The sequence below is a fragment of the Zonotrichia leucophrys genome, chromosome 7, assembly GCF_028769735.1.
Source record: "Zonotrichia leucophrys gambelii isolate GWCS_2022_RI chromosome 7, RI_Zleu_2.0, whole genome shotgun sequence".
Lineage (NCBI taxonomy): Eukaryota > Metazoa > Chordata > Aves > Passeriformes > Passerellidae > Zonotrichia > Zonotrichia leucophrys.
Window position 1 is genome coordinate 7,619,424 of NC_088177.1, and position 22,970 is coordinate 7,642,393.

Sequence of the window (22,970 nt, forward strand, 5' to 3'; positions counted from 1 at the left end):
GTGGTGCTTTAATCCCAGCGAACAGCCCAGCCCCAGAGGGACATCGGGGAGGAAGGGGAAGGGTAAAAGCGAGCAGTGCCGTGGGCTGGGATAAAGGCAGGGAAACAGGGAAAGCCACGTGGAACAAACCGAGGGTGAATTCCCTGCTCCCAGGGCATTCCCAGGAGAGCAGGGCCCTGCCAGGGCAATGGGGACTTGGGAGGACAAACACCTTCACTCCCAATGTCCCCTCTTCTTCCTTCCTATAGACTGGTTTAACAGCTGGTCTGCAAGCCAAACTGAGTTAGAAGAAACTGATAAAATATGAGTTTATCTATAACAAAGAAGAAAGCAAAGCCATTAGCATGGAAACTCATAAAATAAACACATAAAAGATACTGGCAGTTAGAAGATATGTGCCTTAGTGAGCAGTGTACATGCCTTAATTTGTTGTAAATTCTGACCAATTAATTATTGATGTTAATGACTTTATACCAATAAAACACAATAAGCTACTGCTGTGTCCAGTGAATATAATGAGCTGTTTTGATGTAACTAATGACTTAAGATCACGCTTTGTTAAGGGTATAAAACCTTAAGAACCACTTGTAATAATGAAGCTGCTGTTGTTGTCTCTACACAAGTGTGTGTGTGTGTGGTGTATCCATCCCAGCAGTGGCACTTCCTTCCCCACTGTAGGTACTGAGCACTCTGTCCCATGGTCTGGAATGTCCCCTGGTCAGCCCTGGTCCCCCATCCCGCCTGGGCACCCCAAACTCCTCCCAGAGTGGCAGCAGGAAAAGCAGCAAGGCCCCGGCGTGTGCAAGCCCCGCTCAGCAGCAGCAGCAGCAACAACATCTCTGCATTATCACCCCGTGCTCAGCCCAGCCCCAAACCAGCCATGGGGAGGAAAATCAACCCTGCCCCAGCCCAAACCTGCACTCACACCAAGCTGACACAAATTACAGCCTTCCACATCCTGGCTGACTCCAGGTAACACGAGACATCCAACACTCGCTTTTAACCCCAGCCCTGGTGACCATTTTTTCTTAACTGATGATATCAAATACATCAAGTAACCCCAATCAAATACCAATTCCTGTTAAGAAAATAAGATTTATAATCTTTATTGTTTACTTACATATAATAAATATAATACAGAACAAAAACATCACACCCATTGATTGTATTACACAGGCTGTTAATCAGAACACATTACATTTTCTCTTCATTAGCCCTTTTATAGGGTTTTGGTACTGGATATCAAGAATTTCAATTTATAAACCTTTTAACATAAAAACAATCTTCCAATTTCCACCTTCATGCATGTTTCAAATAATCATATATATACTGGTTTTGTTAAAAATATATAAGCACTGTTCAGTATTTGCAATATAGGACTTCAATTTCCATTCAATAGATCTCTACTAATATAGAGAATTTCAAAATAATTAATAGCTTAAATTTGATTTTAATTAAAAATACGTATTCTATATTTTTTTTTATTTAACTGACCTCCCATCAGAAAATGAAGTGACAGGACAAAGACACCCCAGGCAAAAGCCAGTGTTCACTTTCAGAGAACAAAGGGTAAAAGCTCTGGTTCTTGCTTCAGCTGCATTATCCTGGAATAATGGAGACACAATTTGGTATAAAAAGGGCAGGAGGAAACCAGATTTTCTGAAGAGATATGCATCTCCATTTCAGATTTACCACTGCCATCCTGCTGTTTTCTTGGCTTAAAAATCACTGCATCAAACCCTGATATATGTTTTTCTCTGCATGAATATCCTTGCCATTAAATGGAAATTAGATTAAAATGCTACATTTCTTTTTTATAAAAAATAGATCAAGGTTTAACACACTCTGAAATCAGGTTTTCAAGTGCAAATGCAATACACATCAGCAATTCAGGTTCTGCTTTCACTAAGGAAAATGGTTAAAAGATGATGCATAAAGATGTTTCATAGAGGATACGTGGATACCTGGAACTTGCTGTGCTCCCAGAACATCTGAATTATCAGCAAACTACAGACTTCAGGGGGGGAAAAAAAGTTTGCTTCAGGTGAAAGCTCTTCAGTTAAAGCAGCTTCCCCTTTAAAAGTGTAACTGAGAATTCCCTGAAAGTCAGTCCAAATGCAACACCAGAACAACCACCAAAACTACAACTGGTTTTGTGCATCTTTTAATGCACTCAGGTGTCAGGGCTTCCAGAACTCAAAATTTCAAAACCGATTTTGTTTTACTAGTAGCTACTCCAAAGAGAATTTACATGAATTTTAAATCATTACAAATGTCCCTTCAGCTCTACAGTGCTGAAGTGTATCTCACACTTAGTACATTTCTCTAATTCCATGCAGGTAATGTCAACTCCAACACCTGGCTGTACCTTCCATGTAGCCTTGTGTAAACAGCCTCTCGTGAGTGCCAATTCACAGAGCATTCCTTTGTAGCTGCATTGGATGGACTTCAAAAAAACCAAACCACAAACAAAAAGTACCTCCTAAGTCTCCAATTACAATTTTTTTCCATGATTTTTGTTAAACAATCACAGGGCTTAATTTAGGCCTTCAGCTTCAATATGAAATGATTATTTAAAATACCCAACCAGAGATCAATCCAATAAACTACTGCCTATGTAGAATTGGGCTATGCAAGAAATTACCTCAATGATTTTAGAGCATATGCTTCCTACTTTCCTACTAATATTCTTGATTTTTAATTAACATCTCTGTCTTACATTTTTTTAGGGTTTTTTTCTTCTTCAATAGGAAAGTGACATGGGTTGGAAAGCCCCTGCCGTTCCCCTACCTAGAGGAAAAAGTAGATTCTAAAATATTTTAGAAATTACTCATTCTGGCAGGGACACTTTCTTAATTGGTATGCAAGAGGTCAGATTTAGATAGAAGAGAAGCATCACCTGTGACTCAGACAAGGAAGACTTGTGGACTGCCCACATCAATGACACATTGACTGATACAATTGATAAAAATACAATCATTTGCATATAATAAAATTAGTTCTGTGCTAAATGGCTAATTCCCCTCAGCTTGATAAGTATGGGGGTTTGGTTGGTTTTATTTGGTTGGGTTTCTTAAAAAGGAAAAAAAAAAGGAGGCAAAAAAATCAGGAACATATGTTAAGAACTATGGAATAAACAGCCCTGAATTTTTATTTCTGAGGCCATTTCAGTATCCAGTCATTTCTTCTGTGGAACATAAAGAAAATTCGTGCACCTTTCCTGAAAAAACCTTAAGAAGTTCATTAATAAAAGAAAGGGAATATTGGATGCAACTTCATAAACTGAGATGCAGTTAAAGGACTCTGAACTTGTGGAACTAAACAGCTGCTTTCTACAAAAATCCTCCGAGAAAAGCCCTTTATGCTTTTTAAAAGTAGGAAGTGAAAGCCAGATGGAAATCCAGATGCATTCCACATCATGACAGGCATATCCAGAAAAAGTCTGGTTACCTACTAACACCAGCTGTAATGACAAGAGTGAGAACACAGATCTCTAAGTAGTCACATCACATGTCAGATTTATATTTTATGTCAGATTTCTAACTCCACAGAGGACTAGGGCAGTCAAAATACAATTACACTGGCTTTACCTAGAGAGGAAATTAACTTTGCAATGAATGCAACAGGGCATGGAAATGGAAATGTCAAAGCAGAAATCATCAAGAGGAAGCTGATGCTCAAGGCTGATGACTATGATCACATGTTCTCACTATGGACAAAAGAAGTGTACAGCAAAGTGCAGGGGTTAATATTTCTCATGCTGCTGATTTTAAACAAAAGTCACTTAACAAGACAAATTCACCTTCTAAATAATTAAGCTGCATACTGGCTATGTGGAAATATCTTTTGTGAACTGTAACAGTAGTGTGTTTACCACATTTACCAGCACTAAAATCCCTCCTTTATATTACTGAGGTCTTAAAGCAAACCACTCCAAAGACACGCTGCAGACAGAAATACTGCAAAGGCATAAAGGTCAACCTGGCTGCAGAGCTCTTTTCTATAAAGTTTTACTTTATTAATGCTGTCTATGACTCTTGTGGGCATTGGATCAGATCCCATTCTGGCCAAAGTAACTTTACTGGAAATACAAACAAAAAATCCCCCAAAGTGATGTGACTTTTTAAAAATTTAATTATATAATTGAATATATTTGTGTTAAAGATTTATACTGATCTATCCCAGAATCAGATCATGTATTATTACAGCACTGCCTAACCCTGAAAGTAAATGTCACTGTCATGCCAGAAATGCAGCTTCAAAATCAGCAGAGTAACTATTCATTTCTATGGCAAAAAGGACAATTAAGTAGAAAATCACACACATTTCATCACCTTAGAATGGATGTTTCTCCAAAAAGTAACAAAGTGTTGGGCAGAGTAAATTTTATTGACATCTTTAAATGCTCTTAACATTCTCATCATTATTTACCTGACAAGCCTAAGGAAATTCAACATGGAAGTTACATGAGGTGAAATGTTTGAGTGAAACCTGGAAATGTTTGTAGTGATTTTAAAAGCAGGAATTAGTTATTGGCTCTCACAACATATGGTATCATCCATATTTCCCTGAGAAATCATGCCCTGAAATGATCATGTAAAACAAAATACAACATTAATGAAATTGTGGATTAGACAGGGAAAAAATGCATAACAACAGTTTATGAATCACATAAATGCTACTGGAGTTATAACTGTTAAATCACAGGCTGCACGTGACAGCCAGAACAGAAATGGTAACTAACTCAAAACTTATGCCAAGGAAACTGATTCAAAGTACCATCCTACAGTTAGCCATAGAACCAACACTGTGATATTAACATCAGCTTGTTTCTTGATTTTTGAGCATGTCAGTTCTTCACTTCATTTACACTCTGCCTTTCTGAGGTCTATTTGCACATGAAATTCAAAGTGTGTCTATAAACTCAGCCTATCCCCAATATTTAACTGGTTTTCCCCATTCTCAGAGAGCTCAGTTTAGCTCAGTAACATAATTTCCCTATGACAGGAGGATCTTCAGTAGGGAATACAAAGACAACATTCAACATTAAGAGAAATGGAACCAAGAATTACAAAGAAATTGTTTTGCCACCTTATTTAAAGCCATCACAGTTGTTAATAGCAGTACCAAGGCAGGAGTATTGTGACAGGAATGACAAAATACAGCATCACACACCAAGAAAAGCAATTTGCAAGCCCTCCTGTTTTGTTAGTACATTCCAAGGAGGTCTGCCATGAATAGACCAAGAATCACCTGCAGCTCCCTGCAGGGTTGAACACCAGCCCTGCTCAACACCCCATTTCCACAAATACCCAGAGGGACAGCCAGGCTGTGCCTCAGCCTCCAGCTTCTGAGTCTGTGTGCAGTCCCTGCAGCCAGCCAGGCCAGTCCTGTCCTACAGCCCTACCCACTACAGGCATCCCCAGAGGCCAAGGAGCAGGATGCAGTGAAGACTGGGAAAGCCAAAGAGCAAGCCCTCAGTGCCCTCAGGAGCACTCATGTGCCCCAGACTTGGTTACACAGGTGGCATTTCCATCCCTTGCTGAACCAGCACCACATCTGCAGCAGCCTCTTGTAGGGAACACATTTTCAGTATGACTGAAACACAAAACAACGTGGCCAGAAAAACTGAAATCCTTTTCTGCCTTATCAAACTAGGCAAGCCTCACCAAAACCCTAAAAGCAAAGGCATGCTCTGTTGTTTTTGGCAAATTATCATCATTTCCTTCATATATAAAAACCAAACAGCCCCAAAACCTCAATTGCACACACAGAAGAAATTGTTGCTTGTCTCAAAGGATTACAGGAATGAGTTCAACTGTTTGACAGAGCAACACATAGTATTCATCCCCCATTTTGCAGGCCTGGGAAATCCCTGTTCCTTAAACAGCGGGTGGCAATCAGAGAAATGCTCAACATTATTTTCCTAAAGCATATGTGGTTCCTAGAAGAAGTAAGTCAGAATGAAGCCATTCCCAAATTGAAACAATAAGAGCAATGACAATATACCCTACCACACAGGGGTAAAGTATTCATGAGAGAGCTCCTTCACATTCCAGTTGTGCCACAGGGAAGAAAAACCCAGCACGTCTCCATTGCATCAGAGGTACCTGAGAATCAAAGCTAAATCTCTTGTGCATTTACCAAGCATCCATTAGAGAGCTATGCAATTTACATTTCAAATCAGACATTTATATTTATAAAATATCATTGTACTAAAAATCACAAGGTTTTGTAGAAAAAACTCCATCACATTCTATTAAATGCAGGAACAATGTTGTATATCATAGCTTCTGTAATTAAAAGTGTAACACATTTCCTGTAACTACAGGGGCACCACTTTAAAAATCCTCTCAGCAAGGACAGTTTGTTTTGTTCCTACTATTTAAAGAATTGTAATTTAATGCAAAAACACAGCTTAAGCTACCTAGTGCCAGAAGATAAAAATATTTTATATCTTATTAAAAAAAAAATAACACATTTTTGTGAAAAACATTTGGAAAGCCCTGACTTGAATGTACTGAATGTTCTTCATCATTCCTGGGGTCAGAGACAGAAAAATATTTTTTTAGTACTTCTTTTCTTAACCTCTCAAACTAATGAATAATGAAAATTAACAGTCATATACATGGAAGGCTATGATGATCTTGGAGTTTAAGCCATGAACATAAGGGCAAATATAAATAGCAACTGTGTATTTGACATTACAGATCCAATCCTGTTTGCATGACCAATTGCAAAAAACAAACAGCCACAGAAAATTTTGCTACAAATACTGTCATTGCCCATCTGAAAGCAAACTTGGTTTTCCCAGGCTTAATGCACAGATGCCACAAGTCCCAGCTGATTCAAATTTGGAGTTAATGCCTGGTATCAAATATTCTGCAGCATCTCATTGAAACATTTCATTAACTGAAAAGAGACTTTTTTTATGGTGAGTGGGCACTAACAATACTTTTGAAAAAATATTAAAGCAAACATCCTCTAAATTTGTCATAATTTTAAAGGACAAATCCAAAACCTAAGGAAACTCCACTGATCAAAAAATGCCTGAAAATTCTACCAAAATAAAATTAGTTCAACATACTGCATTTGTGACCCCTCTACTTGTGGGGTTTGGAAATTGAACTGTGAAATTTAATTGACTTTCTTGTCTCTTTTGGGTTTGTGATTTTGTTGTGGTTGGTTTTGAGGATTTTTTAATTCTTATTTAGGGTTGAGGAAGGACTTACTATCTCATCTTAAAGACATGCCTCAGATTACCAAAGTTTGTAGTGCAATCCAGTAATAAAAACAAGAAGGAAAAACTTGATGAAGGTTAAATACTTGAACAGAATAGCCCCAGGTTCATTTTGTCTTCCTACTCTACACACATTTCTTATATTAAATTCCAGCTGCTGGCTTGAATTCTTCTATAAATGTAGAACTTAAGCATGTTGCTTTCCTGCATTACCTCTTAAATAATAGTTTTAATTACCAAAACACCAAAATTGCTTTTGGAAGGATCATTACTGAGTGCCAAAACACAAAAAGGCATTTCTGCTATGTCATCCTCCTGCATTTGTGTGGATGGACAGTAGAAATACCTTACATTATTAATAACCTTGTTATGTGGAAGAAAATACTCCTGGCTAAAAAATCCATCTCACATTCATTATAAAAAACCTCAAATCCATCAAAAGCCAAAATTAACTTTGATCTAAGTGTCTTATAGGCCAGGAGCTGAAAACCAGCATTGATTAATTTCAAATATTCCTGAATATAATTATAATAGCTTCTCTGGATTCAAAAGGATTAAACACTGCAGCGGAAGGAAGATAATTATCAGTTTTAGAATAAATTTATTAATACAGCTGGGGGGCAAGAGAAATCAATGCAAACACCTTTCCTCTTCATATTGCTTACCAGATTAGTGTAGTGCCAACCCACTGATTGAAAACTTTCACAATTAATTTGATGTCTTTCACAATGTGGCAGCTACACCTGAAAATTTCCAAGTCTGAGAGACAACTGAGACTGAGAATGGGTTACAGAACCAGTCTGTTTTAAACCATGTATAAGAATGTATACTCAAATGTATTTTAATTAGAAATATTTAACTATTCACTAAAATTTTAAGCATTCCTGATTGTTGGGCAGTTTTTTTGATTTTTAAACATCAGCACCCATTGCCATGACAAGGCTACACAAAATGGCCTAAGACATTGTATATGTAGTGTTCCAGGATCGTACAAAGACCCTGCCTCAGGAATTATAGGAATGCACTTAATAAATTATTTTTCTATTTTCATCTATTAATATGCAAATAGTTTATACAACATAAAAAATTTAATTTGTACCTACTACAGGTAACATATCTATTTAGCTTTTCATCTGAAAGCCTGTAAGACTTGATGACCTGCAAACTTATTTACATAACTCACTTTAAAGTATCTTTTAAAAATAATATTGTCCAGCATTTAACAAAATTGTGACTTAAAAAAAGAAAGAAATCACTTAACAGCATTTGCTTTCTTGATTTTGTCAAGTAATGTCACCAGCTCAAGTGTTATAAGGCAGGTTGGTTGCTCAGATGGACTAAGACTCCCACGGTGACAGGCATGTAGTAGATCTGTTCATTTATAAAATCAGATGAAAGCAAGAAAGAGAAAAAGTTTAGAGTTTCAAAAGAACTGAAACTTCTATTTTTACTACAAATTCAGAATAGGCACTGAAACATGATTCCTTAGGGACTTTTCCAGAAGATTGTCTCTTCGCTGAGCATCATTCCATTTTTAAACTAAGAAGAAGAAGAAAAAAATTATCAGGGGTACATAACTCAGGATTACAAAAGAGAAATTACCGTAAATATTTGTTTCCATCTTACTAACAAAGGAAATAACTCCATGTCTTAAGACATCCCAATTACTGTTTTGCTTAGAGTATTTTTAATTTCATTATTAGATTTAAGCAATGTTGGAAAATAAAAATATACTTCTCGTGTAATTCTGCATGCATTATTGAAAACCCTGAAGCACAGGGCTAGGAGAGCTCCAAACTTTAATGCTTTAATGCTCCAAACCAGTACTGACAAATCATGTATGTTCCTTTTAGAGATTTGTGCAACCTCCTCTTAAAAGTGGGATATTCTGCAAACTCTTTAGCTATTCTAGTCTACTTCTCCTATGCTTATCATGAGAAATATTTAGTATAATATTTAATGGAATTTTCCAACTTAATTCTTGTCATCCCCAAACACAAGGGCTCCTTTCCACTTTGTGGACCTGTAATGATAAAGTCTGGTGTTCTTTAAACTTCCCTAAATGGTTGGTGCTTTTCATGGGCTGCAGCAGCCCAGAGACCCCAACAGCACTAAAGAGTGAATTAATTACTTCAGATGTCTTCCAAACACATCACCCATGCCAAGAAGTTGTATGGCTCTTCTGGTGTATTAACTCACATCCAGTTTTGGATGAACTTTGTAATACTCCTTAGTAAAAAACTAAATTTCAAAACCATTGACCAAGAACTGTGAGAATAATGCTTGGCAACAAGCAGTAATAGTAACTTTGAAGATACACTTGAACACTCTGTCCATCAATCCAGAACAACACTGACTGCATGCTCTTTAAAAATGTGTCCTTGCATAACAGAAATGCCACCATGAAAACCAATCCTCACCTTTCTGTGCATTGTTTGAGGTTTATTAAAGGTTTACCTTTTGTCTATGAACAGCAGCCATCTCCATCCTGTGAAACACTATGCATAGGGATGAGGCTTTCACACTGCTCACTTTCTTCTGGCATTCTAAAAAAAACCACATTTATTTCAAGTCATACAGTAATATTAAATTGGTTTTTATGAAGCCAACATAGGCACCAAGTATGCAGATGTTTGAACTTTAGCCATTAAATCCATGCAAAGACTCCTTAAATTTATCAAATGTACTCAAGTTTGCACAATTTTCACTGCACGTGCTGGGTATAGAAATTAATACAGATGCATTAAGGGAAAAATTGTGACAACCACTAGGAAACTTCTTTTAAAAGGTAAGCAGACTTCACATCTTTCCATTTTCTGAGCATTACACAGGTTAATTGTATGAATGGATTGGCAACTACTGCTATTAAGAAATTAGTATTATAAATAGTATATAAAATCAGGGAAAAATAAACAGAGCATGAGTATTGTGGCTTATAAAATACTATAGGATTATAGGATATGGGAAAGGCTAAAGAGACAGGATTATAGTTTGTGACTGCCCTACCTCTGAATTCGATGTTTTCTACAAATAAAGGCAAAAATTCTTCTGATCCCCACCATCACTGGATCCCAGTTGTTATAGTGACACAAGAGAGTTGCAATGAAAAATGAAAAAAATACAGGTACTGCTCCTGCAAAAAATAACCAGGAAAACTGCACCTGGAATTGAAACACAAACATAATTCACTAGATAGCTCAAAAAAGAATTGACATGCTGTATATTTGCAATGATTATTATTGTAAGTTTGAGATGCAGTTTGAGTTATTTTCAACAGTGTGAGTTATTTTGTACAATTACTAATGGTAATTGCACATAGTTATTGCTTCTTCTGAGAACTGCATAACCTGTTCCCACTGATCCATTCTTAACAACAGAACACTGTGTTTGCACTGGGAGCTGAATGAAGACTGTTATTTCCAAATAGTCTCAGGTTTAGGTTTTTAGTTGTGTTTCTGGTGCTGAGGAGAAAGTCTCCTAGACCTTCCATGGACTGGAAAGCAATGATCTATAAAGCCCACTGCAACCCAAAGCATTCCATGGCTCTATAACTCCAAACCAAGGGCACAAGGACAGAAGAGCCTGGGACCTGCCTCTCAGGATGACACAGCCAGGAACCAAGGGCACAGCCCCCCCGTGTGGAGAGAAGATCCAAAAATGAAGACTTTGGAGAGAACAGATTCAGCTTTGGCACCTGGCACTGATGATCCTCCTCAAAGACCTCATCAGCTGCAATTGTTAAGCCCTGTGTTTCCCAACTGATTTCTAAAGAAATCCAGAACATGTAAATTGCCAAAAGGAATCAGTCATTAGAAACCCGGTTGTAATTTCCTAAGATTCAGATTTATGTTTAGAAAATTACAGAAAAATAGATACCCAGAAAGTTAGTAATTATGAATATTGTATAATTACCATGCCATTTGACATTCATATGAAGGCTGCATGTATTGATATTTTCATCTTTACACTATATGCTGTGATTCTTGAGGTGTCCTGGGCAGGGCCAGGAGCTGGACTGGGTGATCCTGATGGGTCCCCTTCCAGCTCAGCACCTTCTAGGATTCCAGGATTATTAGCCATGCCAGTGGCATTCTTGTGCAGGGTTCTTTTAAGTAAAAACAAGGCTGGCCAGAGGCAGGGCAGCTAAAATTTCTGTCAGGTTATCTGAGATGTGGACACCTGAGACTTCAGCAGGCACAGGGCTTGGCTTAGGAGATTCTGATGTCTGTATGACAGACTTGCACAAATACACCTGTCCAAAAACCCTCAAAGTCTGCAGCACTTTGCCTTTAATCAGGGTCCCTCACTTGTACTTCTAATACTGGTAATTTATTTTCTAAAATGTAAGACAGAAAGGATTTACTTCCCACAACATGAGTTAAAAAGGTAATTTGCCCTTTTTTAACCAATGTCAGCTGAAAGTCGTCCAACAGAGCTTGGGAGATGTTTCTGCTATTTGAAATGCCTCCATGTTGCATTAGTACATGAAGAATAAATTAATTTTACAAGATCTGGACTCTGTGTTTATTCAGAATAAACAGTCTAGAGATTAGGCTGTTTACTGGGAATTAGAAAAGTATAGTCCATTTTTCAGTTCATGCCAGAAGAAAGTTTAGATGAATTACTTCATAAGACAACCTAAAATTTTCATAAATTGAAATATGTAACTATAATATACACCTCTACCAATGTATTTGCATATACACACATCTGTGTATATCTAAAATGTGTACTGACACACAAACCCACATATAAAATTCTTATTTTTTACTGCCAGCATTAGCTCACATGTACTGACCTCATGAAAGAGAATTTGGGGGGAGGAGCCTACAGATGTTTTATTCCTTGTTTCTTTTACAGTTATCACAAGTTATTTACCATCCCATAACATTTTATATCTCAAGTGTGCATTGTGGATGCTTTAAGAGCAACACAAACACAACTGTCTTACCAACAAATGTTCTGTTATTGTTGGAACCACTGCAGGGTTTGCTCTATTTCCATGCTGGAATATGCAGGTAAGACTAACACAAAATATACTGCCCATCACATGTTCATTACAGAAGCATTTATTCAGGGTCTGACTCTTTTTGACTTTTCTTATATTTATCCTTTTATTTTTCTGACTTATTTTCCAAAATCCACACTGACATGAAGTAAAAGCAAAATACAAGTTGTGTTTGGGGTTTTTTACTTCATTTTTACATGCACAAAGCTTCAGAAGTGTAAAGGTACTCATTACAATTTACACTTTGCTTGCAAAAACACTGAACAGCAAAGCCTCCTTTTGGCTGGAAACATTCCAAATGCAAAACTCAACTATTTTCTTGTACCAAATAAACAAGTACAAGCCTAAATTAATTTAATTAGAGGAAATTCTGTAAACAATGATCAAAATTCAGTAGTATCTCACCTTTTGCATGCACATGTCAGCTATTATGGACAGAGGTATTGTAAGGCTTAGGGCAAGTGTGCCTATCAGGGATGAGGTAAGAAAGCAGCCCCTAAAAGACAATAAAATCATAACAATTGTACAATTTAATGACAATAAATAATAATTATAATAATGAGATCTTAAAAGTTAAAAGACAACCAAAGTAATACATCAAAGAGGAAAACATTTGATGAACTGTTAGTTACTGTTTAATAATCAAAAATTAACTCACACCATCACACTCCATCATAAATCTGTGAAAATGCACAGAATTCTTAACTAGGCAATGGATGTCTTCTGGGCTGAGGTTTAATTCCCATACCAATCTTTTGAGATGATGGAAATTTCCCTATTTCAGATGTACTAACTTCATCTAGAAAAATCTGCATTTTGATTCCATACCCTGATTCTCTAGAGCATAAGAGACTGCTTCTGAATTACAACCAACAGAAAACTGTAAATGCATGAATGGTACAGAAGGCAATAATTTATCAGCAGGTTAAAAAAAAACAACTAACAGTCATATCTATCCCTACATTATGTAGTTGGTAATATGTGCTTGGGTGGAGTAAACAAGTAGGTTAAATTATAATATTTACTTCTAAAAATTTAAAGAAGATTATACTAGTGGCACACTGGACTGGTAAAGAATGATACCAGCACAAACTCTGTAATTAGTCCCAGTCCAAAACTCTAGGGAAAAGGAACTGGAAGTAAAACTAGCTCTTAAATTGACTGGAATATCATTCTGAGTAATTAAACAAATATCATGTATGCAAAAAGTCTGTGCACACCCATGTACTTTACCCTATGCTAGTACTTGATTTTGGAGAGACAATGTTCAAGGTAATGTGTGTTATTTTGCCTACATTAAAATTACACTTAACCTGACACTGATACTGAGCTGCAGTTTAATCTTCCAGGATGGCATTAACATCACAAAAATATTCTACCAACAAACCAGTTCAATTGCAAAGGAACATAGGCTACACTGCATTTTTAACTAGGACTGGTGTAAAGGTTTGCCAAGAAACAAAAAGTCATTAAAATTCATACATAACTTTAAACTTGAAAAAACAAACAAAAATCCACACCCACTAAAAAAACCAAAATGTTTTTGTGGAACTCCATCTACTCCATCTTGATCTTTTGTTGCAGTTTTGCCACAGAACTGTTACAACAGAATTCACACTCTACTTCTGCTACTGCAACTCTGTAGCACAAAGTCTCTTTGTCTCAAATGTTAATTCTGGACTAAGCTAAGCACACAGCATTTCAATTACTACAAGCACACATCAGCTACTCTTTAAAGTTAGCTGTTGTCTTAACAGGACATTGTGACACAATGGTGAAACTGCACACGTGGACAGGAAAAACAGGAAAAAGAAAAGGGCACAAAGCCCAACCTAGGCAATTTTACATCTCAACATAAGAAAGATAATTCATGTGAAATATATTCAATGTATGGAGTACATACCACAGCCAGAGGAACTCTGACAAAACTGTTCCAATAAGGCCATTTATGACAATGCACATCCATATCAGTTTATTGGGAAACTCAAATGCTTCAAACCCAGTATAGTGAAGCAGGAAGAACCCTGGCCACAGCAGCAACAGATTAAACAGTCCTACAAAACCTGGATATAAAAACAGTATTAAGTAAATCATAATAAATTTTCTTCAACATAACCAAAATCTCAGCTAAAATCAGCTACATTGACAATATGTCTATAGAAAAGCAGCCATGAAGCAATATTTGAAATGTTTCAAAGGAAACAAATGTAAGAAACTCAACCTGAAATTCACAAACTAAATTTGCATCAGATATTTACAGGTTTGAAATTGAAAAGAAAATAAAAATGAAGAAATCTCATTAAGTCAGTGGGGCTGTCTGCATACCTACAGGAAGTTCCTCTCCTTGTTAAGGCCCTAAATAAGAAACAATTCACACAGCCAGCCTCTAAAGGACTCATAACCATGGGAATAAGAGGCTTTCTCTACTTCCTTGGCTTTTCTAAGCCTCTTTACCACTCAGACACAGTTCAGTGCCTGAAAGCATATAATTTAATCACACATTGAATTAAAGCTTTCAACAGTTACTTTTAGTCTTACCAAAGAACATTGGTATGTCAAGTTTATCTTCTCTATCCACTTTCCTTTTTATCATGACTATGTAGACAGCATAGAGCATTGCTCCTACAAGAGACCAAATGGAACCTGGAAAAATGGAAAAAATACTCCCTTGAGATATGCCAAACATGCTATGCACAGTAGGATCAACTCTCCTAAACTTCTGTTGATTAGAATCCATTACTAAATGAAAAACATGGGAAAATGGAGAAAGCTCTAAAATATAAAAACTTTCCCAATATATACATAGAGTGAAAAATTATCATAAATGTAAGTTTTAGAACTTCAAACTAAAAAGCCAGATTGTGAAATGTTACATGAATTAGAGATCTAGAGCTTGCTATATGACTACTTAGTACTGTCAGAAGATGATACTGACCACTGCATATTCCAGGATTAAAACCCAAAAGTAAATACCTATTGTATCTTTTCCAGCAGATTTTTCAGATCCAGAAAGGTTAACAAGTACCACACCACCAATGCTAGCAAAAAAAAGAAGAAATGCAAAATGTTGCTTGAACTCAAAAATTTCTTTACAAAAACAGATACAAGAAAGAGAAAAACTAATATACAGTTCTATCTTTAGGCATTTTTAGTTAACCAAAACCCACTTCTGGTATGTCAAAAGGTCTCAGCTGCTAAGGCATGATCCCAAGTTAAAACCAACCAACCCCACCTTTAAATACCCAAAACAATGCACCAGGCATTTAATGAAACAGGCTGACAACACTGAGTGTCAAACTTTTTTACCCTTACACATAAATAAAACAAACCACAAATAAACAACAAGAAAATAAGTTCATCTATTTCCAATAGAAATTACTCTAATTTCCTACAGGAGAATGAGATTTGGAAATGGTTCATGATATGAAGCATTTAAGAATCCTTAATTCAGTTGCTCAATTCATCTATGAAACAAGAATTTTTAAAAAGTGATGGGTATCATTTATTGTCACAGATAGCACAGGTACAGTTGTTCTCTCACTGTACCAGGGAGTTTTGGACCCAATGTTCCCTCCCATTATCTTACCTTAAAATAACAGCCAATAATTTGGACAGGGTAAACCGATCTCCACTGTTGCTGGGAAAGACTGCAGCTAAAATTAATGTAAAAAGCCCTGCAAGAGAAATTCAGAGGAGTTTATACAACCAAGTTTTGCCAGTAGTTTGCTCAGAAAACTACACAGCTTCAAAGCTATTATACTCCAAATACATTTCTTTAATATACAGAGGTAGCTGCAGAAGTACACACACAAAAAGCAGGGGAAATATGAAGGTACTCTAAAAAACCTCTGCAAATACAAAATGAATTTTCTAAACACACATATTCAATGCCTTTAGGTCAAATCCACAGGTGAAAATGTTACACCAACCCATGGGAATGAGAGTTCTATGTTGTAAACAGTGTTGTAGTGCACATCTGGTGGTGTAAATAAAACTTACCAGAGGTTGATGACAAGATATTAACTATGGCAACCTGGGTATCTGACAGAGCTTCTTGGTATGAGAAATTTGCCAAGAACCACTGGGGAAAAAGAAAAATAATCTTCTTATTATATGGGTAGCAGCAACAGAGTTTAAGTTTCTCGGTGCAATAAAATCCTACTTTAAAAAAAACCACTCCACTTTATTTTTTATTTAAAAAATAAAATCAGAACGAGATTTTTAGCTTAAAGAGACTTCTAACTTTTGTTAAAGTGGAAGGCACATTAAAAGACAGCAGCAAACTTAGAACTGGCTCAAACCAACCACATTCAAGTACATGTTTAATAACAAAATACCATACTTCAGAACTTAAAAAGAATTAAAATGACATTATAATAGCTAGTCTGAAGTAACTAAAGGTACTTTTAACTTGTTTTGGAGTGCTTCAAGATGATAACTGCACAAGGGCTGCAAAGAAATTTCAGTAATGCATGTGACACTAGTCAGCCTAATGAAGTTCTTCCAGAGTACTTAAAACCAGCACACATCTCCACTGTTAAAAACAAGCATCTCTTACGTTCAATACCTAAAAAATATTTCTTAATTCCTCCATAAAGGAATAAAATGGCAAATGTTTTCTCACTTCTTGATTGAGATCTCACTAGTAAGATCTCAGATATATTCTAAAGGAAGTAACCACTCTCTAGTCTTATGCAGAAACATTCATAAAGTCCAAGAAGAAATACATGTACATGCCAGAAGCATCCATTAACAGAATAAACAGGATTTGTTTTGTGTTCATGAGGATACTACCCCAGAAAAAATTAAAAAATTACACCACAATTTTCTGGTACATGCATCAGTGGAATTATTATTGTTGATGATGATAATAATAATAACAATAATGCTTAAATAGCTCTACTTCCTGAGGAAAAGCCATGATGAGTCCACACTACATAGAATCCATTTGGCAGTAGCAGCGAAGGTGCTTCTAGACAAGGCATCACTGATCTGCCCTCTACGTTTTTCTGTCTCAAAAATCCTGCCTGGATTCTCTCTCTCCCCCCAGAACTGAGGCAGGATGCAGCAACAGCTGAAATCCACTCTCTAATCTTGCAAACTACCAGCAGATCCATAATTAAAGCTTGCATAAGGAAAATTTTACTTCTTATAGCACATTTATAAAATAAGGTTTAAAGAATACAAGTCATCGCAATACTCACTCACTATTATTATAGTTTTAAGTTTACAAGTTTTAAATGCATCTTTACTTAAGTCTTCTGAAAGAATGGGGCACATACCACGAAGCAAAAGAAAAAGCTGATTTTTGCTACTTGGCTTGCAGTGAGCTTTCCCACAGTTTTTAGGATGGATTCCTGCTCCTTCACTGTTGGGTAGGACATGCGGGACAGCTTTGCCTCCAAGGCATGGCTCGATGGCAGCTGCCGGATCTCCATGATGTTGCTGAACCTCACACGAGGCTTCTTGGGGGCTTGAGAGGCAGACAAAACAGAAAAAAATTTAAAAAAAAGAAAAATATTCATATTATTATTAAACTTTTTGAGCCAACACAATCTGCAAATAAAGTGATGATACTGTAACACATCATTGATTAAAATACTGCAGAAATAACGGGTTCTTATTCAATTAGAAGACATGCCATCATGATTTAGTGAACTAATATTTTGCTATTCAGGAGGCCACTAATAAGACAAAGCACAATTAATTACTGTTTTCAATCAGTAAGCTGTCCACCCACAAAAACCTCACTGAAAAGCACCACCCCTGCTCCCTGTCAAAAATATCAACAAAAGGTAACAACTGATTTTTAGACAGGAATTATTCCATCTTAAAAAACATTATATATATATATATATATATATGATTTTCTTTAACTGTGTAAGAGCCAAACAGCCAACACCTGCACACAATTATACCTAACTGCAAGGACAATGTTTCATTTACAAGATTAAAGTCCAACAGCCCTCAAAGCTTAGCAGGGACCATAAAGTCACTTTGCCCTTTTGAAATCTACTCTCTAACTAATCTTGCAGACTAGGGTCAGGTTTTATTTAGAAGCTTATTTTACTACCACTAGCTTCCTCCATAAAGAAAACATTACACTAAACACTACAGGCAAATATTAGCTTAAATGAATGTGAAATAACCCTAATTTCCTAAAAAAAGTAAAGGGAAAGCTGCAGCTGGAACAACTCTGAAGTGATTGGCGCATGTTGCCACAGGAAGCAGAGCCTACCAAAGTGTGCCATGGAGAAATTAAGAGAGCTTCCCTTTGATAAGCAGGAACTCTTTTGCTGAGGACTGGCTGACTGGATGCTCTGAAGCCAACCTTCCCACAAGTGTCTGGGACAGTTGGGCCTGTTTCAGGTACTACCACAAGATAGTGAGGCTTAAATAAAACCAGAATGCACATAGACTGTTAAAATTCTTACTTTGACTGCTTTGCTCCTGCTCTAAAAAGGACAATAGCTTGTTTTTCCAGAGGCTGACTCACTGCTGCTGGTCTTACAAGCCCAGAAGGAAAGAATCACAAGTACTGAACCCAGTTGGTCCCTTGAGATAAACATAGGCTGCATCTGTAGTGACCAAGAAAGGTAAACTGAACGACAGGCCTATGTTTTCTCTACCTGAAAGTAAATATATGAAACTGCAATTCATGCAATAAGAGATTGCAGAAAGGAGAAAAAAGGGAAAAAAATGGAGGGGAGAAAGGGAAAGCACATCCTGCAACATGAGAGCAGTTATACTAAACAAAGAGAAAAGTAACTCCTTCACCAAAGAACTAACAAAGTATTTACTCACTTTTCTCTGCATCACTACTATTACTGCCATTTTTTTCAGTTGGCAAATCATGAAACTTTACAGGAACATATAAAGGTTCACTCTGCAATGAATCAGTACAAGTAAAAATACAGTTAAGCAGGATATTTCAATTATTACCAGAATTTATTTAGCAAATTAGAAAACTAAATAAAGTAAAACTTAAGTTAATAGCAGGAGAATCAGACTTAAAACAGGTTTGCACACAGTGGACAGACTTGTCAAAATTCATGTATACAATATACTGTATGTTACACACATTGGTAAAACACAGTACTAAAAGAGAACTGTGCTCTTTTGTGTGTATCCTCATGAACACAAAACTTATGGCCAGCCTACTGATTAAAATTACAAAATAAGTCATCAATATTACAGATATTTCATTAGCTATAGCTTCTGTCCAAATTATAAACTAGAAACATGAAATACAGATTGTATGTAGAAAAACTCAAGTACTTATTTTCTTCCTATGACCCTAAAGACCCTTATTTTGTACCCTAAACATGAAAAAACTTTGGGAAATATTTACAATACATAAGGCACTTAGAAGTATTTCAAGCAATTAAAACTTTTGCTTACAAGACAAGTTTTAAGCTACTTGTTTAGATTAAATTGATAAACTGTAAAAGTAAAGTCATTAAAAAGATCTGGTAGTTGGATTTTCATTAGGCTTGCTTAGAATAAAAATTTTGGTGGATGTTTAAATTAATGCAAAATTGCCCAATTTTCTAGAGTCACATGATCTTAATGAATTGAGAAGGCAAAGATTTTATTCTTAAACAGAGATAAGGTTTAAAATCCCCAAAAAATTAAATGAAGAATACATCTGAAAAAAATGTCTCTTCAAGCAATTCTGTATAAAATATCCATACAGTAATTTGCAATACTCCATTGCTTCCTCCACTCCATTACAGAGATGGTACTGAGCTGAATCTGTAAAGGTTTTTCTGTAGAAGATAATATTTCTTTGACAAACTACTACAGAAGCATTCAATTAAGTGCTTTATTGAGCTGAGAACCCATATTTCTTATAGTAAGCAATACCATTATTTGCAGCACTTATTAGTAACATATAAGCATCTAAGTTCCCAATCCCCTTTGACAAAACCTATTACAGCTAAAACTGCCATATTTTATAAACAGTAAGTCAAGATAGCTGTGCCATGTTATTGTAAAGCATTCACCTTCATAAATTAAGGCACTTACCAGAGAACTGTTCACAGTGGTATCTGTTGTACAAGCAGCAAAATAACCTTCAGCATCTGCAAACTAATTACAGAAATCTTCATGCAATAAGCTACCAAGGCAAAGTCATTAGTAACTAAAACTTTTGAAGAGTAAGGTTTTTTATGACTTTTTCCATCATTCTGCCACAATTCCCTCTCTCCTCTCAGCCCTCCTCCCCAATACCAAGAGGGCTTACAAGTTCAGTAATAATTTCAGTACTTCCTTGTATCTCTTGAACCCCAGTGAATTCAACTACCCAGGTATGAATGCAGGATGAGGCTCTTAGATACAGAAATCCTGCAAAATTCAGTCTTAGGGACACAATGCCCACTAAATGATTGTGCATCTATTAACAACAAGATGATTCTTTCTTCATTTTATAGAGGCCAAGTTCCTTTCCCTCCTCCTTTCTGCACCAAACCCATATTCCCTGACCTGCAGCTTGCTGTTCTACCATGATGGTGGCAAAATTATTAAACAAAGCTTTTAATGTGGAAGAGAACTTAAAAGTAAGGTGTGAGTGTTTCTCCAAGCAATCATTGAAATAAAAACATATAAATGGATGTGTTGTCCAGACTAATAAACAGAAGACACTTTAAAGGCACTTGAAATAATTACAGAGTTGAATATTTAACTACACCCCTTGAAGGGGAATAAATTTTCTAATAACACATTACAGTCCTGTCTGCACTGCTCTTTTGAAAAGGAAAAATAATGGGATTCCAGTGTCATGAGTGCCACACACAACATGTGACACACTGGGCACTCTTAGTCATTGCTTTCCAGTTTGTATTTCATTACTGTCAGCAAAGAAACTAAGTTCTGTTTATTCCCAAATTATCTTATGAAGATTCTGAACAACATCAAGTCTAACACATGCCATATTACACACAAACACTTGGTATTAAAGGCTGATCTAGCAAAAATTGTATCAAGATATCAGCCAACTTTAAATGCTCCATGTGTTTAACTCAAGAATTTTTTAAAAATATTTTTTCAGTTGTCCTTTGTGCTTTGTCTTTTCTTAAAAAAAAAAAAAAAATCACACTTTAAATGTTATGCCTGCAACTGTCACTATCAGTTGAAGGCTAATGTATCCAGAAAATCTTAACTCAGTTTCTTTCACACAAGCTATTTTCTATAAAGACATGTTGATTAACAGCATGATCTTGGATCACATTTTCTGGGTTTTATGTAAGATTAGTATCAGGCCAAGTGCCTTCCTGCTTCCTGAGTGCTGCTGTTCAGCATCTTGAAACACTGGAACAGAACAACTGCTCTTCCCAGCATCTCTTGGAAAAAAACCCACTACTTCTGTCATATAGCACAATTTTAGGTTCTAGCACAAACAATGCCTAACTCTGGAATGAGCATCAGAAGGTCACTCATGCATAAAAGCTATAATATTAACAACAACAACAAACATGTAATTCAACCACTCTTACTAAATGTAACTTTAAACCCCTCAAAAGAGTCAGCAAACAGTTCATAGTTGTGCCAGAGACAAAAAGAGTCAGTGCTAAAAATCAGCTATGAAGTTCTGATTCCACTGGTTGCAGATGTTGGGGGAGTCAAACGGAACCAAGAGCCAGCAGGGAGTTCCATAAGCTCTTGTTAAGAGGAATTATCCTCTGCAATTGCCCAGGATACAAATCCAGGCTGCAGGGACCAATGGCCTGGCCCAGCAGAGCATTTCTTACAACTCCTGACACATCTCACATTGCTTTTTCTTGCCTCTCACCCTTCCACATGACAACTGTTATGGCTGCCATGCCTTCCTGTGGCATGATTCAGCTTATACCTCAAATATGTAACCTTTGCTCTTCTCTAGTCTCTATTTTAAGGGGTTTTTTTCTGTACAAGCTAAGACAAATATCACAACATCTATAGAGCTGTAATACTTACAAAAGCTGCATGCCTTCCACGAAACCCACGAGTGCACTGTTGCCTCCATGGCTTCCAAACAATAAATCCCAGGAGGTACAGAACAAACATGGATGTTTTTGCAAATGTACTGAAGAAGGGTTTGTTGTACCTTGTAAAAACATACTGTGGAAAGAAAATAATTGCAGTATCCAAAATTACCAACTAGGTAAGAGTTCACAAAATGAATGATCAAGTGTAAATATACAGTCCAGAACAGCCTGCTTCCCAAAACACCAGAGTTGTGAGTGTTGGCATGGATAACCAAAGGAATCAAGTGGCCCTACCTGTTCTGGGGGAACCCTCTCCCAAACTACACCCAATGCCAACAAAAAGGAGACTTTTTGTAAGAAACAATTCCACAGAAGGAAAACTACTTGTTACTTGTATCTCACCAAGCAACACATTTATATGCTACTCAAATAGCACTGAAAATACATTTACATACAAATATTTTCTAAATTGAAGACCACTTTTATAAGCAATAATATATTAATCATAAATTAGAGAAGATTACTTTGGCTATTAACATTTCAGTATCAAAAGTGACTCCACCAGCTCATTCAAAAAAATTTTTATTAATATCCTTATCATTAATAAAATATTAATTAATATTTTATTAATGATAAGGACAGACATTTGTATATGCTTAGTTTCAAAACTGATATAAAATATAACTTAATGAGAATTCAGAAAAATTAATTTAGGAATTTATTAAGAACTCAATTTCCATTGCTAAAGCTCTGGTTT

General features: G+C 36.3%; 1 protein-coding gene across 5 annotated transcripts in view; it reads right to left on the reverse strand.

Moving 5' to 3' along the window:
* Positions 1-1,090: 1,090 nt before the first annotated feature.
* Positions 1,091-22,970, reverse strand: part of SLC35F5 (solute carrier family 35 member F5) — a 32,796-nt gene continuing 10,916 nt past the window's right edge. For all 5 annotated transcript variants that reach the window (XM_064718051.1, XM_064718050.1, XM_064718052.1 and 2 more), the window contains 13 exons: positions 22,203-22,346; positions 20,277-20,339; positions 19,053-19,134; positions 17,531-17,721; positions 16,248-16,329; positions 15,835-15,922; positions 15,222-15,286; positions 14,787-14,891; positions 14,152-14,311; positions 12,654-12,744; positions 10,247-10,401; positions 9,698-9,786; positions 1,091-8,779 (listed from right to left, as the gene is read on the reverse strand). In XM_064718051.1, the coding sequence (XP_064574121.1) occupies positions 9,705-9,786; positions 10,247-10,401; positions 12,654-12,744; positions 14,152-14,311; positions 14,787-14,891; positions 15,222-15,286; positions 15,835-15,922; positions 16,248-16,329; positions 17,531-17,721; positions 19,053-19,134; positions 20,277-20,339; positions 22,203-22,346 (1,308 nt within the window). In that variant the 3' untranslated portion in view covers positions 1,091-8,779; positions 9,698-9,704. The remainder of the gene's footprint in view (positions 8,780-9,697; positions 9,787-10,246; positions 10,402-12,653; positions 12,745-14,151; positions 14,312-14,786; positions 14,892-15,221; positions 15,287-15,834; positions 15,923-16,247; positions 16,330-17,530; positions 17,722-19,052; positions 19,135-20,276; positions 20,340-22,202; positions 22,347-22,970) is intronic.